Source organism: Haemaphysalis longicornis, unplaced genomic scaffold, assembly GCF_048455015.1.
Source record: "Haemaphysalis longicornis isolate Haplotype H1 unplaced genomic scaffold, Haemaphysalis longicornis Haplotype H1 scaffold_4, whole genome shotgun sequence".
Lineage (NCBI taxonomy): Eukaryota > Metazoa > Arthropoda > Arachnida > Ixodida > Ixodidae > Haemaphysalis > Haemaphysalis longicornis.
In genome coordinates, this window is record NW_027526361.1 from 26,856,403 (window position 1) to 26,874,388 (window position 17,986).

Consider the following 17,986-nt stretch of genomic DNA (forward strand, 5'->3'; position numbering starts at 1 on the left):
TCCTCGACGTATGTATGTGGCCACCTCTAGTTTAGTTCTTGGATTGTTTACTAGATGGCGTGGCTACCTCTAGTTTAGTTCTTGGATTGTTTACTAGATGGCGGGGAGCGTTGTAATAAAATCCGTTCGCTGTTGGCGCGCGCTCGGAGTCGCCCGATGGATAAGGCTGCAAATGTGCGAGCCCGCGAGGCAGAAGCGCTCCGTGAAGCTGCGCGACGCCGCCGCCAAGATCCTGCCGTACGAGAGCGGGAGGCCGAAGCGTGTCGTCTGGCTGCGCGACGACGCCGCCAAGATCCCAGCGTTCGAGAACGAGAGGCCCAAGCGTCACGGCAACGGCGCGAGGACCCTGCCGTACGCGAAGCGGCACGGCTGCGGCGCGAAGAGGATCTCCAAAACGTCAGAGAACGGGAAGCGGCGAGAAAGCGCGCGTATCGGCAGGCAGACCCCGATGCAGTGAGAGCTCGTGAGGCGTCTGCAAAACGCATCAGGCGAGCTCAGCCCCAAGGTGCCGACGCGCGGTTTAAGCGAGACTTTCTAGACGTTACGTTCGGACACAGATGTAGTGGGCGAACTTTCACTGAAGACTCACGGTTTTACCGATGATTTCCCCTCAGGAGCTTCGCCCACTCGTCATCATTCACCCCGTGGATATGCTGTGAATTTTTTTGTTCACATATAGCTTATTGTAACGTAGGTTAAAATGTGGGGATTCTGGCAGATTTTTTGCGAAGTCAGTAAGCTTTTTTCGGGTGATGCGCGTAGCGGGAGAGAAGTCTGCGCAAATGTCAATGTCTTTTTTTTTTTTAGTTTGGAGCGTGCAGACAATATTTTATCTTTAATTTTGGTGTCATTAAACTGGCGGTAGGTTTTAACGCGCCGACGCAACGCAGGCGTTGGGGCGCACCATATTGGAGGGCTCCGGATTAATTTTGACCACCTGGGGATCTTTGACGTGCGCCGAAATGTCGCACACACGGGCGTTTTTGCTTTTCGCCTCCATCAGAAAAGCGGCCGCCGCGGCCGGGAATCAAACCCGCGACCTCGTGCTCACCAGCGTAACGCCTTAGCCATTGAGCCACCGCGGTGGGTGTGTCACTAAACTTCACAGTAATATGATGGCATCGGTTTTGTGAAAATGAGCCTAATCCGTGTGCGCGATGAATCGAGTTTGGCGAAAATGAACCTAAGGCGGACGTAATTTCAGTGACCACCTTTGCTTCACTTTCTTCCCATGATTCTTTGACATCTGGAAGCCCATAAAAAATTAAATTGTCACGTCGAAACCTATCTTCAAGCCCGTCCAGCGAGCCTGTAACAAGCTAATTTGAGTAGTTTCTAATATCAAATTTTGCATGCTTGATAATTGCTTTCGAGGTTTTCGGCAATTTTGGATTTGTCTTCTAGTTCCTCTAGTCTTTTTAGTATTCCGGTTACTTTCGTATCGGCGTCTTTTTGACCGTTTTTTTTTAATGGCTTTTACGTCAGCAGCTAGATCAGCGTGATTCTTAGAACTTTGCACAGAACGTGCATGAACGTCTTTAAGGAGCTGAAATAGTACACTCATCAGTTCAGCGGGGTCCTCTGGTAGCGTTTCGAGTTGTAATAGCGCTTCAGAACGCGTTGTTGGCCCGTGATTAGCTTCAATATCTCCGCAACACAATAATAGGTAAGCAGTCGAAAAGCACTCCCAAATGGTATACAACAACACCCGTGGGCACGGGAACAGCAAAAGGCAGGTATTATTCGATTATTCGATTTTTTAGCGTGAAGAGAATATTTTCTACACACCTGCATTGGAAAAACACGTAGATCAGGCATCATGTTTGATGCGCTGCTCCCGTGCCCACTGAAGAGCGAGTTGGTCCGCAAGCTGCTTTTGTCGTTTCCGGAGAGCGATGTCATCGTCGATGTGGTTGGTAGATGATAGTCGAGCCTCGCCGATGAAGTTTGTTGAAGAATACGCCAATGCTTGTGGTTTTGACGCCTGAAGAATGCACCTGCCAGAGCAGATGCGAGCACGCCGAGTCAGGAGAGACCGCCGGTAGCCAGACCAGGTAGCCAGGAGTTTTAGACGACATACTCATCTTGCCGGGATGTTGTGTAAGATACAGCGGCGTAAGCTGGTGTCCGCGCTAAAGTACAGTGAACTGCATTGTAGCAACTTCTTGTAAGCACTTCCTTAACACTGTCGGCCATGAATGTTTAGATCGGATGCGAGAGTTATATAGGAAAGCTACTACAGGAAGCCGCTACTATATAGGAAGCCGCTACTGTTGGGCCGCTCCTTCCGTGCCTCAGCGAGAACATAGAAAAATGTCAATTGTCCGATTTTTTTTAAAGCGAAGCTTGCTACGTCTCCCTAATGGCGTCCGTGCGCACCAAGAAACGCACTGCAGGAAAGCTACATTTTTCTGACAATGATGATGATCGTGGGTGAAGTGAAAGGAAAAAGAATGCACTGACAGTTACTATACCCCCCCCCCCTTTGCAATTTGGGCGCAGCGCGAGCTGCCGTCTTCTCGATCATGGCGCATACCTGCCGCGTCTCAGGAAGTGATCGCGTGATCAGTTAACGCACGGGGCGCGCGCTACTCTGCTGTTACCTAGCAGCCCGTCGCGCCGTCGCCAGCGTGTTGTTGCAAATCATCTTTGAACCTCCCGCGCAAATGTCACTTAGTTCGAATTAGCCACGCAAGGGACGCAAAGAGCGTGTTGTTACAAATCGGGTTTGAACCTCCCGCGAAAATGTCACGTGGTTTGTGTTAGCGGCGAACAAAACAGCGTTTGAGGAGGGGGAGGGCGGGGAAGGCGTTCCTTGTGCGGCGACGCTTGAAACCAGAGTGAGGGGGAGGCAGTGAGAGAGCCATAGCCGCGCGTGCCGCCCTCCTCCTCACCCTTCACTGGAGATCCTCTCCGTTTTCTTTCTGCCGTCGCTGCTGCGTTCGGTCACTCGTTTACGTGCACGGCTACGCCTCGAAGCCCATGTAACGGCTGCCAGAGGGCTGCGCCATAAAACGCTTCTCGTGGTTCGAATAGAACCTGGGTCCCTCGCATGATGAAGCCGGCGTCTATCCGATTGCGCCATCCCGACACGGGCGAAGCAGTTTGGGTTTTGGAAAGGTGTACGTGGACGTGCAAAACTATACAAAGAAAATTATGCATCCCCCCCGTCTAATGAAGATGATGGTTGAACGCGAAGCTTTCTTCGTGCGAATTCAAATGGCGACGGGTCGAAGACGAAGCCGCTGGGATCAAAAGTCCAAGCTGCGTGCGAGTCAAAGTCAAAGCTCAACGAGTCAAAGCCCAAACCGTCTGGGAGTCGAAGTTCAAACTCAGACGCCAACCAAGAAATCCCTCGCGAGAAAGCTTTTTGTTCAACCATCGTCGTCGTTAGACGGAGGGGCGCGAGATTTTTCTTCAAAGGAAATATTACATTAGTCAGTGGTGTTTTTTTTTTCGGTGTCACGCTTAATATAAACTCCACTTTTGTGGAAACAAAATTTACGTTTCGATTCAGGTGAAATCCGCTTCCACATCAAAGTGAAAATTCGGATGGAGGGATAGAACCATGAGCGGGGCGGCATGTTTCGTCGGCGGTCCTCGTCCGAGCACAGATCTGAACCACAGAACGCTTTTAACACTTGTGACTAAGTCCAGTAGAGCAAACCCGGGCCCTGCACATGTAAAGCAGGAATCATGAGCACCGATTCTCGTCTAGCCATGAGACTCAATAGCTTACTGCGAGGTAAAATGGCGGGATTTTTATTCAAGTCATCACGTTTTACGACAGGGACAGCCGGAGGAAAATTCATCATTTCTTGTGTATTTTCGATTACTGAAATTTGGGACGTCAAGAAATTTTCGCGGGATGTTAATGCAGTTAATATTTATGAAAAATTATAAAGTACAAATTGGGACTTACAGTAATGCATATTGATCGACAGCGCCAAACTTTCTTCGTAACAGGCGCGTCTCAGGATTGTTCAGTGATAGCATATCGTGTGAGCCAGAAGCCTTAAGTAAACTGCTAGTATGAAATCGCACTGATTGTTTTTTTTTTCGGCTCATGCACACCAATAGAGAAAAAGAAGGGGTTAAGGCTGAATAAAGAAGATATGGGGCCGGATTTTCATAGAATTTTTGTTGCACGTCAGGGAACAAACTGCAGAGCTCCGAAATCTCGTCAAAATTCTTTTGTGAATCCGACCCATGGTGGCCTTCCGCCTTTCTGGAAAATAAAATTGTCGCTTCCTTGAGAGTCTTGTTCTAATGGGACAATATCAGTCCGGGCTTTTATGTAATTAGCGTGCGCCTTCCGGGAACTCTTGCTTTGCTGATGTTGCAGATCGTTACGTAATGGCTTGCATAAATGGCTCTGTCACGTCCTTTTGAAAAACCAATTTGTGTTGAGCGCAGCCCACGCCTGTATGCCTCCTGCGCATGTTTACTCCTAGCTCGAGGACCTTCGCTGGGCGCTGTGTTTTGCTGTCAGTGAAATGACGCTGCCGAAATCAGCAGTTTTTATGTCCGCGGCTTGACCGGTACACTTGATTACGTCACTTACATGCTTCAGGAGGATGGCAGGGCAGTCCCGGTTGCCAAGGTCCCGACTTGAATCCGTATCGAGTGTTGCTTCATGTAACTCACGCTTGACTCTCCTTCATGAGCAGTTTGTTTGGTGTAACGTAAAACCACCCACCTTGAAGGAATTCGATCCGGGAAGGCCTTGGAGTGGCGTCCCATATGGCTCCCGACATCAGCTTGGAGACCCGCGCCGTTGTCGTCTACTTCAGTAAAGTTGAGTGGGGTCACGTTTTCTGTGCTCGTCTTCGCCCGTATTCGGGCTATGTTGATTCTAAAAGCGTTTTTACACCAGTCCTACCGCATTGTAAGTTCACGGCCGCTCGATGGAAACTAGTAAGTTACTGAAGCCTGTAATCAACCCTCGAGCTGTCTGTCGCAACAAGTTATTTTTCAACAAATCGGGGTAAGATCACCGCGAACAGCAGCATCGCACGGCAATATCTAAGACGGCTGTCTTCCTTTTCGTTCTTTCATTTGTACAGGTTAAAAGAGTGTTTAAAGCGAAAGCTTTCTTAGTGGGACAAATGGCGTCCTGTAAAAGAACTAATGCATCTCTCCATAGACTGGTTGGTCGACCGAAAAGCTCGGATAAGATGTCTGGACACACAGCGCTTGTGTTAAGCCTGTCTTCCATTGTGTCAGCACGGTTACTTGAAAAGCGGGAAGAAGGAACGGTTCTAGATTAGACAATACACGCATCATAAAAGAGGAGTACAATTGTACACCTTTAGGTCACAATTAAACTGTGTATCGGCATACATTCACATAGAGGCGTTCACTTAGTGCGCGAAAAATCGTCTCATGGGTTTGTTCTTCGCTTGCGATTTGGGTCTTTGAAGCTTTGACGATCGGTTGGACGCACTTTTAGTGAAGGTTTTGACGCACTTTCGCCGCAGTTTCGAGGTCAGAAAGCTTTCGCGCTTCTCTCAACTTTCTTTAAGAAGGGATAATAAAGTTTTCTGCTTAGGTTGGCGTAAGGGCGCATCTGGCTGTGATACGAAAAATTCGGACCCTATAGCCGGTATTCAATGGCGTGGAATGCATGCAGGCAACCAAGTGTGCGCCGCCATATCTGTGGCCAAGCGTCTGTTGCTAGGCGACGTTGTGCGCACCGCCCGCAGATAAGGCACCCCTCTTCTCCTCCATGCAACCGTGCAAGTGCGCCGTCATTCGTTACGTCGGGCTCCGCGGGATGGCGGTACTTGTCCATGCTAAGCACGGCTGTGAAACACATGACGGTGTTTCAGTCATTTGTTTGCGTTCAGGAATGTGTCTGCAGCCACACCGAACGCAAAGTATTGCGTCGAGTTCAATGTGAGTGGGATTAATAACATCTCTGTTGAAGCCACCGTTTAGAATCGGATTGGAACGGAGCAGATGACGCACGCCGGTGTTTTTTTTTTCTTCGGCGTGCGGCCGTAGTGGCCCAAGCCGCGCTGTGTCCGTGGCGCATCGGCCATGTCTGTGGCGGTTTCCAGTGTTGCCAAGCGAAGAAATTGACCGCTAAACTTTTCAACGAATACCGCCTATTGGCGTACACAAGCCATCATCATCATGCCATCATCATCATTGCCACCAATGTTGGACGGGAGACAAAGGTCGGAGAGTTGCCCTAACTGGCGCTATAGTGCGTACTTCGTGGAGCATGTCTATTGCCTCGAATGGGAAATGCAGAGTTACTGGATATATCCCATTTGCGAAGCTCCCCATAGGCCCCATGTATCAAAAGCCGGACTTCGGTTTCCCTCCGCTGGGGCAAGCACGGGGCAAGTTGACCAGCAAGCACTTCAGTAGTACTCAAGTGCTTGCGGCTGCTGCTGTACGAAAAAATAAAAACATAGGTACATTTCACCTAATTATTGTCTTCTAATTTTAAAAAAGCAAGCTTTATTTTACAAAAATTTGTGATTAAGTAATGCTTTATCGAAGTTCAGTTTCTCAGCTTCAACGGAGCATGGGGGCACGCGCAGCCCGGATTCTGAAGCTGAGTTTCGCAACTGGTAAAAGCCGTGTCTAGATTGCCGTCCGACGGTATTATAGCAAACCACTATATCGACGACCACCGGCGTTTCGCAAAAAAATTGCCGCGTCTGGCACTGCCTCGCTCTGGATAACGTAAAGCTAGGTAACCTAACCTAAGCATAACATCATGAACAAAAAAAAAACATTTAAAGCACCAAAAACTAACCTCAGCCATAAAAATTATGGGTCAATTCAAATATGAAAAAGAAAACCGAGCCATAAGCCGGTCTCGAACCACTGTCCTTGGGATCAAGAGGCTCAGACGGATCCTCTACACTACAACGATAGACACTTATACCGCTGCTAGCCTAGTCTTAAATATTCGAATGTCGTCGGAGGCCACTCAAGCTGATCGCTGCAGGCATGGCTAGAGTGCCGTAGGACGGCACTCTAGACATTGCGATTGAAGAACTCTGGTGAATGCACATATCTAGAGCGCTCAGTAGTGCTCCGAAGTCAGGCAATATCGCTGCTGTGTTTACCAGAGTTTGTATAGGATGCGGCAGCATCGGAGCGCATTTACTGGCGCCTAAAACAATGCCCTATAGTTGATGTGCTGCACGTAGACGCTATAGCGTCTACGAGCAGCACATCAACTGTCGCTCGAAAACAGCGCAATACCTGCGCTTTTCACCACCGAACCCCTTTCCGTGTGCCTTTTGCTCGGCGGGGTGACCTGGACAAATTGGCAATGCGATTCCATCGGCATAATTCTGTAAACATATTTTTTTTTCTTATTACAACCACTGCTTCAAACCATACCGCAAGGCAGAAAAACAGCTCACCACTTTATTTTTAAAACCTGAAACGAGAAACCGCGAGAGTTTCGGAAACTTTAACAGAACGAGGAGAAGTGGAAGTCACAGGAAACAAACAAAAAAAGCTGAACTCAACAAAAGAAAACAGGTGCAGTTTTGGTTACGGCCCAGCCCAGAGCCCCTTGGTAACACGCGGTGACTCAGCGGGAGAGCTTTGTGTAGTCCGTCATCGTGGTCACGTTGATGGCCTCCTTGAGCTTGTCGGCGCTGATATTCTCGGTCGTGTGGAACTCCACTGTGACGGCGCGATCTTTCATGACGAAAGCGTTGTTCGCGAAGTGGCCTTGCACTCCGGGTGCCTTCAGCCAGACATACAGGGCGATCTTGTTGGCAGCCAAGTGCACCTTGAAGACTCTCTTAGAAGGACCCAGTAGTGACAGGCCGCCCGCGGCGGTGACCGACGTCACCTGCGAGTGAGGCCGCGTAACGCACTCCGTAATTTCAGTACAGAAAAGAGGGTACGAGGTAACCGAAAAAAATAATAAGACTGTGCTCCAACATCTAGACAGACATGAATCCTTCCAATAATCTAAATCAAATAGTCTATGACCTGTACGATACTCAGGCTTGAACTAAAGCACTTGCAACGCTATAGGTGTAATGTCTAGATAACCCACACCAGCATGGGAAGGAACAAAGATTGCCTCTTTTGTGGCGACCTGGTCACGTTTTCTACTCTATGTGGGCATGCCCCCAAGATCCTTTTCGATGTGCAAATAGTGACAACCTGCGGGAGGGTGCGCTGGTCAGCGCGTACCTGGAAGTCCGGACACTCCTGGTCGCTCGGGCTGACATCGTCACCGCCAGACTTGAACAGGCGGCCACCATGCAGCACTAACCGACAGAACTCAATACACGTAAGTCTATCTCTATCGGCTCTGTACGTGCTGACATTACGTTTCCTCTCAGTAATCACTGTCCTCCTTTGCCCTTCGAGTATTTTTTCTCTTCTCTTCGTTACTATATATAGCAGGGCTATGGTCAATAGCCCTTATTAGGCCTATTTGCAGCTTAGCGTTAAGTATGCGCAACCTTGCGTATTACCCCGCGCCAAGCAACGGCAATCTCCTTGCACGTAAATAAAAACTGCGGGTGCCGGATGACGAAGTCACAGCTCAAAGCGTAATTTTAGGTCTAACATCTGACCGGCATACACCCGCATTCGCATCTCCAAGGAAAAAAAGACATTTAGCAGAAACATACTTTCCGACTTGCCTGTTTCTAACACACGTTGTTAAATCGGAGGACACAACACATTCATTTCGTACACGTTTAGTTACTTAGACCCACGGGGCCGTAGTTCTATATCTGCCCAATTTTCTTTTCGACTTATTAACTTTCATTCTTTTCACACCATGGGCCATTTTGCCTGCCATCTTATGGTTACGATGTACACTGCAATTTATTTTCGACCTACCCTGTTCGGTGATCTGGTAACAAGGCCTGAAGCTCTCGTAGCTTTCGGGGCACCGGAGCGCATAGCTGAGGGGCTAGCAGGTCATGCACAAGCCTTTTCTCACTTTCAGGGTTTTTTTTTTTTTTTTTTGAACACCCACTACGTCTCCCCCAGGAGTGTTTGAGGTTATTTTACAGCCAAGCTGTTAGCCTCTCGCCGGTCGGAAAATTTCGCGTCGTAAACAAAAAACCCAGCAGTTCTCGCCCAAGACGCCGAGTGCATGCGTCAGAACCCAGCATTTGCCGCCAGAGAAGCCGAGTGTAAGCGACAAGCCCGCCGAGGCAAATCGTACCCTCCCCCATCAGCATGTGTAGTGGTTTACAGCAGCTGCGCTGGCCATCGCTTTTCGCAGGGCGGGATGGCGACCATTTTTTTCGTCCGCTTTTTGTTTCCACTGATAATTCAAGCGATGGAAAATAACAAAAGTGCACGATGGTTTTTTTTTTTTTTTTTTTCATGAATTCTGGATACTCAGGGAACTTATGGTGAGAGGGTATTTCCTAAAAAGTAGGGGCCCCACCTTGACCGTCGGCCTGCGGTGCTTCGAGTGGTACGGCGACGAGGGCCACACGAATGACTCTGGTGCGAGGAGCTTGCCGGTCTTCTTGTCACGCAGCGTGCACCACAGGAAGCAGCGCTCGTCGTCGCAGAAGTCCTCGTTCAGCAGGGACTTCAGCAGTGACTCGAACACGTGCGTTGCCGTACCGTTCGGCTGCGCCCAGGTGGATCACGTTGATGGGGCGCACTCTAAGCATGGCGCGGCAAGTCTGAGGTACGTATTGCATAGAGATTCGACAATACATCATCTGACTATGCTAGTTTTGTGTGCCGTGCCCATCTTGTCAGGTGAGCTACCTACTCCCCGCTATACTGTTGCTATGACAGCTGACTTATTAATGGATCTGTGAACTTCCTTTGCTGCCACGTATCGTTATCGCAAAGAAAGCCTACCGTTTTGCAGGAGCGCCAGAATTGTGTGTAGTTGCAAGGGGTCTCAAGCCGCAGCAGCGTGCGGGTCGCAGTAACGACATTTAGTCCCGCAAGGGCCGGGACAGCGAAAGGGCTGAAATAAAATGTCAGCTAACGCTGCCATTTGAAAGAGACAAGTCATTACCCGCATCATGTACATATGCCGGGTCATTTCTGATTGTAATTTGACGTCAGGATACGAGAAACATGTCGATACCAATAAACTCGACTTAACGGCGTTCGAGTTGAGTGGCCTCCGAGAGCCTGTTCTCTGGTAACGTAAAGGCGTGAAAGACGATATCTGTTGAAAATATTACAGACTAAGGAGAGGTGGCTGTTAGTAGCTTCCTTACAATCACCATCGTTACAGAGCAGTTCCATCCGCCATTAAAGAATCACTCACGCCCCGCGATCCCCGCCCGTTTCCTCAACAATATCAACGCGTTTTCGAGCAGTCTCTGGCCATTTAAGTCCTTGGCTACGCGAACAAATAGCGCACTCACGCATTCGCTCTAAAAAAAAATAAATGAACGAACACACGAGCTTCCGGGCCATAATCGAAAGGTCCGCGGGCCGGGTGTTTCAGACCTCTGGCTTAGAAGTTGAGAAGCGATTTTAAAAGCGAGTTCCCACACTGTTCTTTCGGTGAATAAGAGGTGGGAAGAGGGTTGCTGGGGATGTGGCGAAGAGGAACATGGCAGAGGAGGGGAGAGGAGGAGGAAGAGGAGAACACACGTAAGGGACAGACGGAAAAGGCCGGGGCACATGGGAGGAGCGTTGCCTGGCTGGGAAGGCAGAACTTTCGACAATATTGCAGCGAAGCAACCAGATACGCGACTATTTTTACAGCGAAGCTGCAGTATAGGTTTAATCTCTTGATATGGCTCCCGCAAGCCGCTACATATATGAATTCTAATTCACGCGTAAGTTTGCTCAGTGTTCGTGTGTTCAGCAAATGAAAAAAGTCATAAAACAAAAAAAAAAGCTCTTACGGTCTCCATATTTCGACATATCTTACATTTTACTTCGATAAATGTCTTCCCAGCAATGCATGTGTGTTTAAAGGTGAAGCCGCATTTTTAAAAAATCGGTGTAAGCTTGTTTTTTTGTAAGCTGGCTTTCGAACCTTGTGCTTTGCGCAGTGAAGCGTGGCTATCTACGGAGGGAGTATGGTTAGAGCCCCGCTTTATACTCCCCTGCACCGGTGTCGCATCTTTCCCAAGTAGTGTATACGGTTCGCCACGTCCGGGGTGACACCCCCCCCCCCCCTCCCCCCGCTACCCTATGCTTTTGCGCAATGCCACGTGCTCTGGCCACCTGTGCCGCGCAATAGAGTCTGCGCTGTCATTGGCGTAGCTGCCCTATATTAAAGGTTCATTGTGTCTACCCACCCACCTTGCGTGTTTGTTTATTTGTTTCCATAAACGTACACACGTTGTTGTTGTTGTTGTTGTTGTTGTTTTTGTTGTTGTTGTTGTTGTTACGGCGGCAAAAAGGGTACAAAGCAGCACTGAGCTACTTGACAATGCCCTACATCATTCACAGAGTCAGAATAACAGCGGGGTGGAAAAAAAAAAAAAAAACTCAATACGTAGACACAGCTTGTGGGTATCAAACAAAACTCCTAGCACCGAAATACAATATACCCAAGAGCGCAATAGATAGTGCATCAATCAGTGCACATAACGACGTGCATACATTTAAAAGAAAATGTATGCAACATACTGTCCAAAATAGCAAGAAACTAATCAGAAACGTCATAGTCTTTCCGGAAAAACAGGTTATAAAGCATAAATATAGCGCACGAGTCAATATCAAAACCAATAAATGCAAGCCCATTCAACAACGTCAGAAGGGTATACCCAATAATCTGCAAGGTCTAATTTGAACGTGGGCGAGGAACTTGCCAATGTTCACGCAGTTTAGTCAGATAGGGCGTTTGATTAATTTGGAGATTAGCTATCTACGAAATGTTCTTGAAATTGTGTGTGCGTTCTAGAGTATATGTGTAGGCTAAGCGGTACTTGAAAGGTCCTGGATATTCGGTAGATGAAGTTTACTAAACAAAGGGGCAGTAGGAGCATCGCAACGTGCGTTACGTAGAAGCTGAATAATCTTTTTGTAGCAAAAATAACGGATTGTTATTAGTAGCAGAAGTTGTGCTCCACACGAGACAACAATAGTTTAAGTTACCTAAAAATTGCGAATTGTACAACAGTAACGTTACTTTAAACGGAAGATCACGTACAGAATATACCATCCCAACTATGCGCGAAAGTTGCCCTTCTAGAAAATTTATGTGTATTGAAAGACATTCCTTGGTCGAATAAAACACTAAGCCTTTTTGAAGACATGACCACTTCAAGTTTGCAGTTTCTTAACATAATATCAGCCGGTAAAAAGATATTTCTGTTTCTGGATTGAAAAAACATCGCTTTCGTTTTATATACGTTAATACTTAATCCGCTGCCTGCTGACCACCTGTGTATTTTTTCAAGCACTTCATTAGCGGTTCGTACCAACTACGTTTGTGCTTATCTGTGACGTAGAGATCGGGCAACTGTCCTTATAATTCAGTATAGCAAATCCGCAATATGGCTAAACCCCAACATGGCAAATCCTACAAGACCACCAGCTTCGCTGGACTTCCCTCTTTCTGGAGTGGAAGGGCTCTAACTTTTTTGTTTGTTTGTTCTGGTTTGATCGAGTTAACCATGGCCTGCAGGTGTGACCATGCGTCACGTATCGCTTCCCGATTGCGGTAATACTCACACATAAGTACGCACGTCACAGAGATGCGCTAATGACGCGCGCGTATTTGCACTGGTACTCCTAAGGAACCTATTAAAACCACTTTCTTTTCAACGCGAGCGTCACGCTCCAGCCATGTACCGGAACTTTTCACAATATTCCATGACTACCCGCTCACAGAGGCGCGCTCCAGTAGTAATACCGTTCGAGGTGTACAGGCAAGAACAGCTTACACACACTTTACATCCAGTAGAAGCAACGCGCCCAAAGCCGGTGCCGTTTTCGTGCCATTCTGAATGCCCCTTACCTTCGTCTAGCGGGTGCCATTTCGATCGGCCGCTGTGCTTACCAGTGTCTCGACCTCAACGATCTTTTCGCCGACTGGTTCGAAGGACTTCCACGTGTACTGCTTTATGGAAAGCGTGGCGGGGCCCAGGCTCTGACGCAAGTCGTTCACAACGCACACTTTGAGCGTGGCCGTCAGGAACTTCCACTCCAGGTACGCAGACACCAGCACGGGACTGAAGAACCGCTTGGCGAAGTAGTGCAGCATCTTCCAGCGGCCACCGTACTCTGCGCGTGGACAGCACCTTCAAATTCCCGCCGCTGGTCTCACACGCCGAGGCCGAACCAGGGCTTTACCAGATGCAGCGATATTGATGGTTACCGATTGTTAAAGTAGCCTGAGGATTCCTAAGGCGTAAGGAAACCCTGACCACTTCCATAGGGGAAAGAAGCAGAAGCTGCTGCGACCGAACCCGCTGCCTCGCTTTCAGGATGACATCGTTACAGCATTGAACCTTCTGTAAAGGAGTTTCGAAAATGAAACATCACCCACCCCCCTAAGAAACACGAAGTCTTTGAAGAGATAAATTATTTCTCAATAATTTCGTTGCAAACGTCGTGTATACTGCCACAAACCGACAATAATCTGCTTGTGGCAGTTGACTAATTGTCAGATATGTTGTACTAAATACAAGAAATGCGGAAACGCGGATTCCCTTCGCGTTGCCACAGACGGCACATCGAACGCGGCAAATACTCCGGGGACTTCTCCCCCATGAGATGACCTGCAAAGTACGTCCGTGGGGTTTTTGTTTTTTTCGAGGGATGTGCCAATGGCTGCAATAATTCTTTAAAATGAACGTATTAAAGGATTAGGTACCCAGTCATTTCCTCCAACCTTCTGTTAACCTCTTCGTTTTTCTCTACCATATATAAGCTCGACAAGTGGTGGCTATTTCAGCTGCCTTTTTTTTTTTTTTTTTTGCGCACAATGGAACTTAGAGCCTTAAACCACAGCCAATCGTCCACAAAATAGTTGTTGGCCTAGTATTTGTTTCGGCATAAAACAAACAACACAAAAAAACGGGTACGCTCTGCAACAATGCCAGAGAATATGGAAATGATTAGCGCAGTCGTTGAAGGGTCGCAAGCTATGGCGGAGGAAGAAGCGTACTGGTGGTGGCCGAGAACAGACACACCCTCCCAAATCCATGGAATCAGTCATATAGCCCCTTTTCTAACATGCTCCGCTTAATTGAAAAATTCATGATTTATATATTAACTGCGCAACGGACGAGGAGTTCAGTGGAGGATTTCAGTACAACTTTCTGTTAACTTACGTGCAGTAGCACATGAAGTGCCTTGTCAGCACTTGCAGCACCTTTTTCATCAGAAGATTTTGTTGTGGAACTGCGCTCGTTTGTGCCCTCTCTTGTCCTCGTCCGTTGCGCAGTTAAAATTTAAATCATGAGTCTTTTTCAACTCGCCCAGCTCTCTCTGATTCACTGAAAAAGAAGGCCATGTGAATGCGTCTTGTACATGGCCCAGGCAGCGTCCGCCACATCGATACTAAAATTTCGGAAAAAAAGTAAAATTGCCCGAGCAGCCCCGAACAGGACACTGTAAAGCGGCGAGGAGATCCAATGAGGTGACGGACTAGCCTTCGTGCACCCGGTAACCGTTTGCAGTTGACCTTGTCGCTCACTCTAGCAGCTCACCAATGGAAGACCAGCTGGGAGCCGGCCAGACGTCGTTCAGGTGCCAGTACATAGCCCCCATAGTGTGTCCGTAATTGTTGTCCATTTGGCCCTGGTTTCGACGGAACTGCTCCGTGGCGATGCGCACAGACTCGGCTTGGATCAGCTGCGTGAATGAGTGCGCTTTTAGGAATTCGGGCAAGCATACAGCGCAACTTAAATTGTGGCACGTCCGCAATTATAGTCTAACGGTTGATATCTCCTTCGGTGGAATCAATGAATACGTTCTATCTAGGCATACCAATCGGTTTGCACGCAAACACACGCACGGACACACCCACCCACCTCAGCCCAAGGACGCGGGTTCTATCCCCGGCCGCGGTGGCTGTTTTTCAGGTTAAGGCTTCCGGAAAGCGAAAACACCCGTTTGTCGAGATTTCTACGAACTTTAAGGTTCGGCAGGTAGAAAAATTATTCTGGAGCCCTTCACTACAGCGCGCTCCGTAGCACAGGTGTTGCTTCGGCGCGAATAAACCACCCACACACGTACCCACCCACACGGCGAAAACACACTAAAACGGGGCTTAACATCCTTTAACAATACGAGCTGCGCCATAGACAAGCACGACAGATTAATTTAAACCATCTTCAACTTCTCAGTTTTGTACACGAACAACGCACGCATGGCTACTCTGGCATTCCGTCTTCACCATAGAAATGCAGCCTCCATGGTCGCGAATGAATTCTGCAAACTTGTGCCTCAGCACAGCCCCATAGCTATGCAGAACCGAGCAGGGCTCTCGTGCAACTGACAGACGCCCAAGTCTTCACTAACGTTATTTGATAACTCTTTGTAGAATACTCGATTTATGCTCAGCTCATTGCCATCGCTGCTGGAGTAATCGGTTTATTTTTATTGAACAACTGTAGATGTACAACGAAGACAAACTACACGTTTAGGATCTATGCTTTTGACTACAAAATGCAGACCAAATATTCTATTGGTCCACAGTGTTCACAACCGTAAAAAGCAAAATTTGTTGGTAGGCATCGGCAAAAAATAAAAATAAATCAGTAAGCGTTAGAACCCCGTCGGGGCAAGCTCACCTGGCTTAAGTAGGAGGCCATGTCGTAGCCTTTAGCATCCGTGTGATCGTTCGGCCGGAAATGACGGTGGAAGTTGGTTGACACACTTTCAGCTCCTGTAATTGGACGGTAGTATTTTTTGAAGCTCCTTTCGTTTTTAAGTTCTTGAAGTTTTGAAGTCTTTTGAAGTTTTTTGGAGTCTCGTTTGAGTGGGCGGAGTACTACGATTTACACAGGGCGTCGCAAACCAGCACCGCAAAAGAAGTTTCTTTTTTTAATTTTTTTTTTCTGAGCGATATCGTATCAGACAATCACGATGACACCTAACACTACTTCCTATGATGCAGTCAATGTGAAAATATTAGTAATCAACTTCGTAACAGATTTGCCGGAACTGTGGGCGCCTGTGGGGATTCTGGTGAATGCAGCGCCACCGGGCGAGGAAGCGGCGTAAGCGCGAAGCTCGCTGCAGCGGGTGCTCAATTGGCATGTCCTCTCATACTCGTCGCCTTCCTTTTTCACACCATTTCCTCAGAGCCTTGGTTGATCACCCTTGTTAAGCCTATGTGTAGGCTTAACTTTGAGTAGGCGTCGCGTTCAGCCTTACAATGGGCCAAGCAACTTCAAACTTGGTATTTCACATAGAGCTGCGGCCACCGGTTGACGATGGAGCTCAAGGTCACGTTACGCCTAATGTAAGGCCGGCACGTAGCCGTGTCCGCATCCCCAAGTAAAGAAGGCACTCGGTGGCAACGTACTTTGCTACTCGCCCAATTGCCACTTCTGCAATTAGCATGCGCAAATTACCCATTCAGGTCTCTAATACATGTTTTTAGATGCAACGCATCTCATGCTCGCCCCTCTGTCCTTCCTGCGTCTGTCCGGCGTTGTCCGCACAGCTGCGCCTCTCCTCCTCTCCCCTCTCCGATAGCGAACACTCTCTCCCAAACAGCTGCGGGTTGGCGCAGCGCGCTCTCACTCCGTTGCTAGGCGAAGTGGGCGGCGGTGCACTCGGCGCTGCGCGCGCTGCGCATGTGCAGTACTCTCTCTCTCCGCGCTCTCCTCTCCTTCGGGCGCTGTGAATATAAAGCGGCATGCCGCGCTCCGGCGGTCTCAGTCGACGGTCGTCCGCCCACCTCCCCTTCGCGTGAGAATACCTGCTATAAGCGTAATCAATACGATTGAAAACGCCAATGGAACCCCCCATGAGATGCCTTGCATCACACCAGGGTTCCCGCGAGGGGAGGTGGGCGTAATTTTAAATCGAACGCCGCAGCCTATTCCACAGGTCCACCTCTGGTGAGCTAGAGCCACCGAGCTGTCGTTGCGTAGGGAATGCAATGATCGTCTGGCAATCCGTAACCTCTAATTTCGATTCCAATACACACGCACATTTCCCAATTTTCTTTTCAACTGAATTACTTTTGTTTTCACTTCGTCGTCGGCAATTTATTCCTTCATCTCTCGGTTAGGACGCCGACGACGCCAGAGTTTAGCACAATTGAGTCTCCTAGCGCTTTCGCGTCAGCAGGAAGCCAACCAAAGGCAGGTGGGAAGCCGCCTTACCTCCAGCCCTGTGCTCGCGGTGCTTGAGGAGCTTGGAGAAGGGGTAGGCAATCATGTTAGCGTCGGCGTACTTCTCCATCAGCTCCCGGGAAGGGTACGACTGCACCCCGTAGGCGGACATGAAGCGAGCCAGCGGGTACGTCTGGTAGATCCAGCTGTCGTCGTTGTAGTTGAAGTGGTGAACTGAGGAGCCAAGGGAGAAGCGCACACCGACACGCTCACTTTACGCCGGAAGCTCGAATGGGATTAAAGGGGCCATGAAGACAAAACACAAGTTTGGTTCATTCAAAAGATTGTCTCGTTAGAATCATACTGACACTACTTTTAACGTAAACTTGGCTAGAATAAGCGATATAATTAGAAAAAAAGGGGAATGGCCATGCGACCCACTAGCTCATTCCCCGTAACAGAACCTATGCTGTCATACCAGCCAGCTCTGCGATTGGCGGAGGCCGGCAAAAGCAAACGCAAATTAGGCAGAGCTTATAGTCTTGCCGAACGAGCTATGTGCGCTTAAATTTAGGCCACATTCTTTTTGAAGCAGTAAGAATGGTCGGACCTACAGTGGAAGTTACGGAATCACACGTAAACATAGAAGTACCGATGCGTACTGCTGTTGGTACTATACGAACTACGTTTGGTTTAGCTGCACAGAACAGCGGGGCTTTAGAGTAGTTTTAGACGACACTAGCCGATTGACGCAAGCAACGGTGTCTTACGTGACCATATTTGTCGAGCGAGCACTATGTTTC

At 48.5% G+C, this 17,986-nt stretch overlaps 1 protein-coding gene across 1 annotated transcript in view; it reads right to left on the reverse strand.

The window, feature by feature from the left end:
• Nucleotides 1-7,391: 7,391 nt before the first annotated feature.
• Nucleotides 7,392-17,986, reverse strand: part of LOC144179694 (beta-mannosidase-like) — a 40,199-nt gene continuing 29,604 nt past the window's right edge. The window contains exons 12-17 of the mRNA XM_077708140.1: nucleotides 17,235-17,417; nucleotides 15,690-15,784; nucleotides 14,604-14,748; nucleotides 12,950-13,173; nucleotides 9,401-9,592; nucleotides 7,392-7,831 (exon numbers count right to left, since the gene is read on the reverse strand). Of these exons, the coding sequence (XP_077564266.1) occupies nucleotides 7,565-7,831; nucleotides 9,401-9,592; nucleotides 12,950-13,173; nucleotides 14,604-14,748; nucleotides 15,690-15,784; nucleotides 17,235-17,417 (1,106 nt within the window). The 3' untranslated portion in view covers nucleotides 7,392-7,564. The remainder of the gene's footprint in view (nucleotides 7,832-9,400; nucleotides 9,593-12,949; nucleotides 13,174-14,603; nucleotides 14,749-15,689; nucleotides 15,785-17,234; nucleotides 17,418-17,986) is intronic.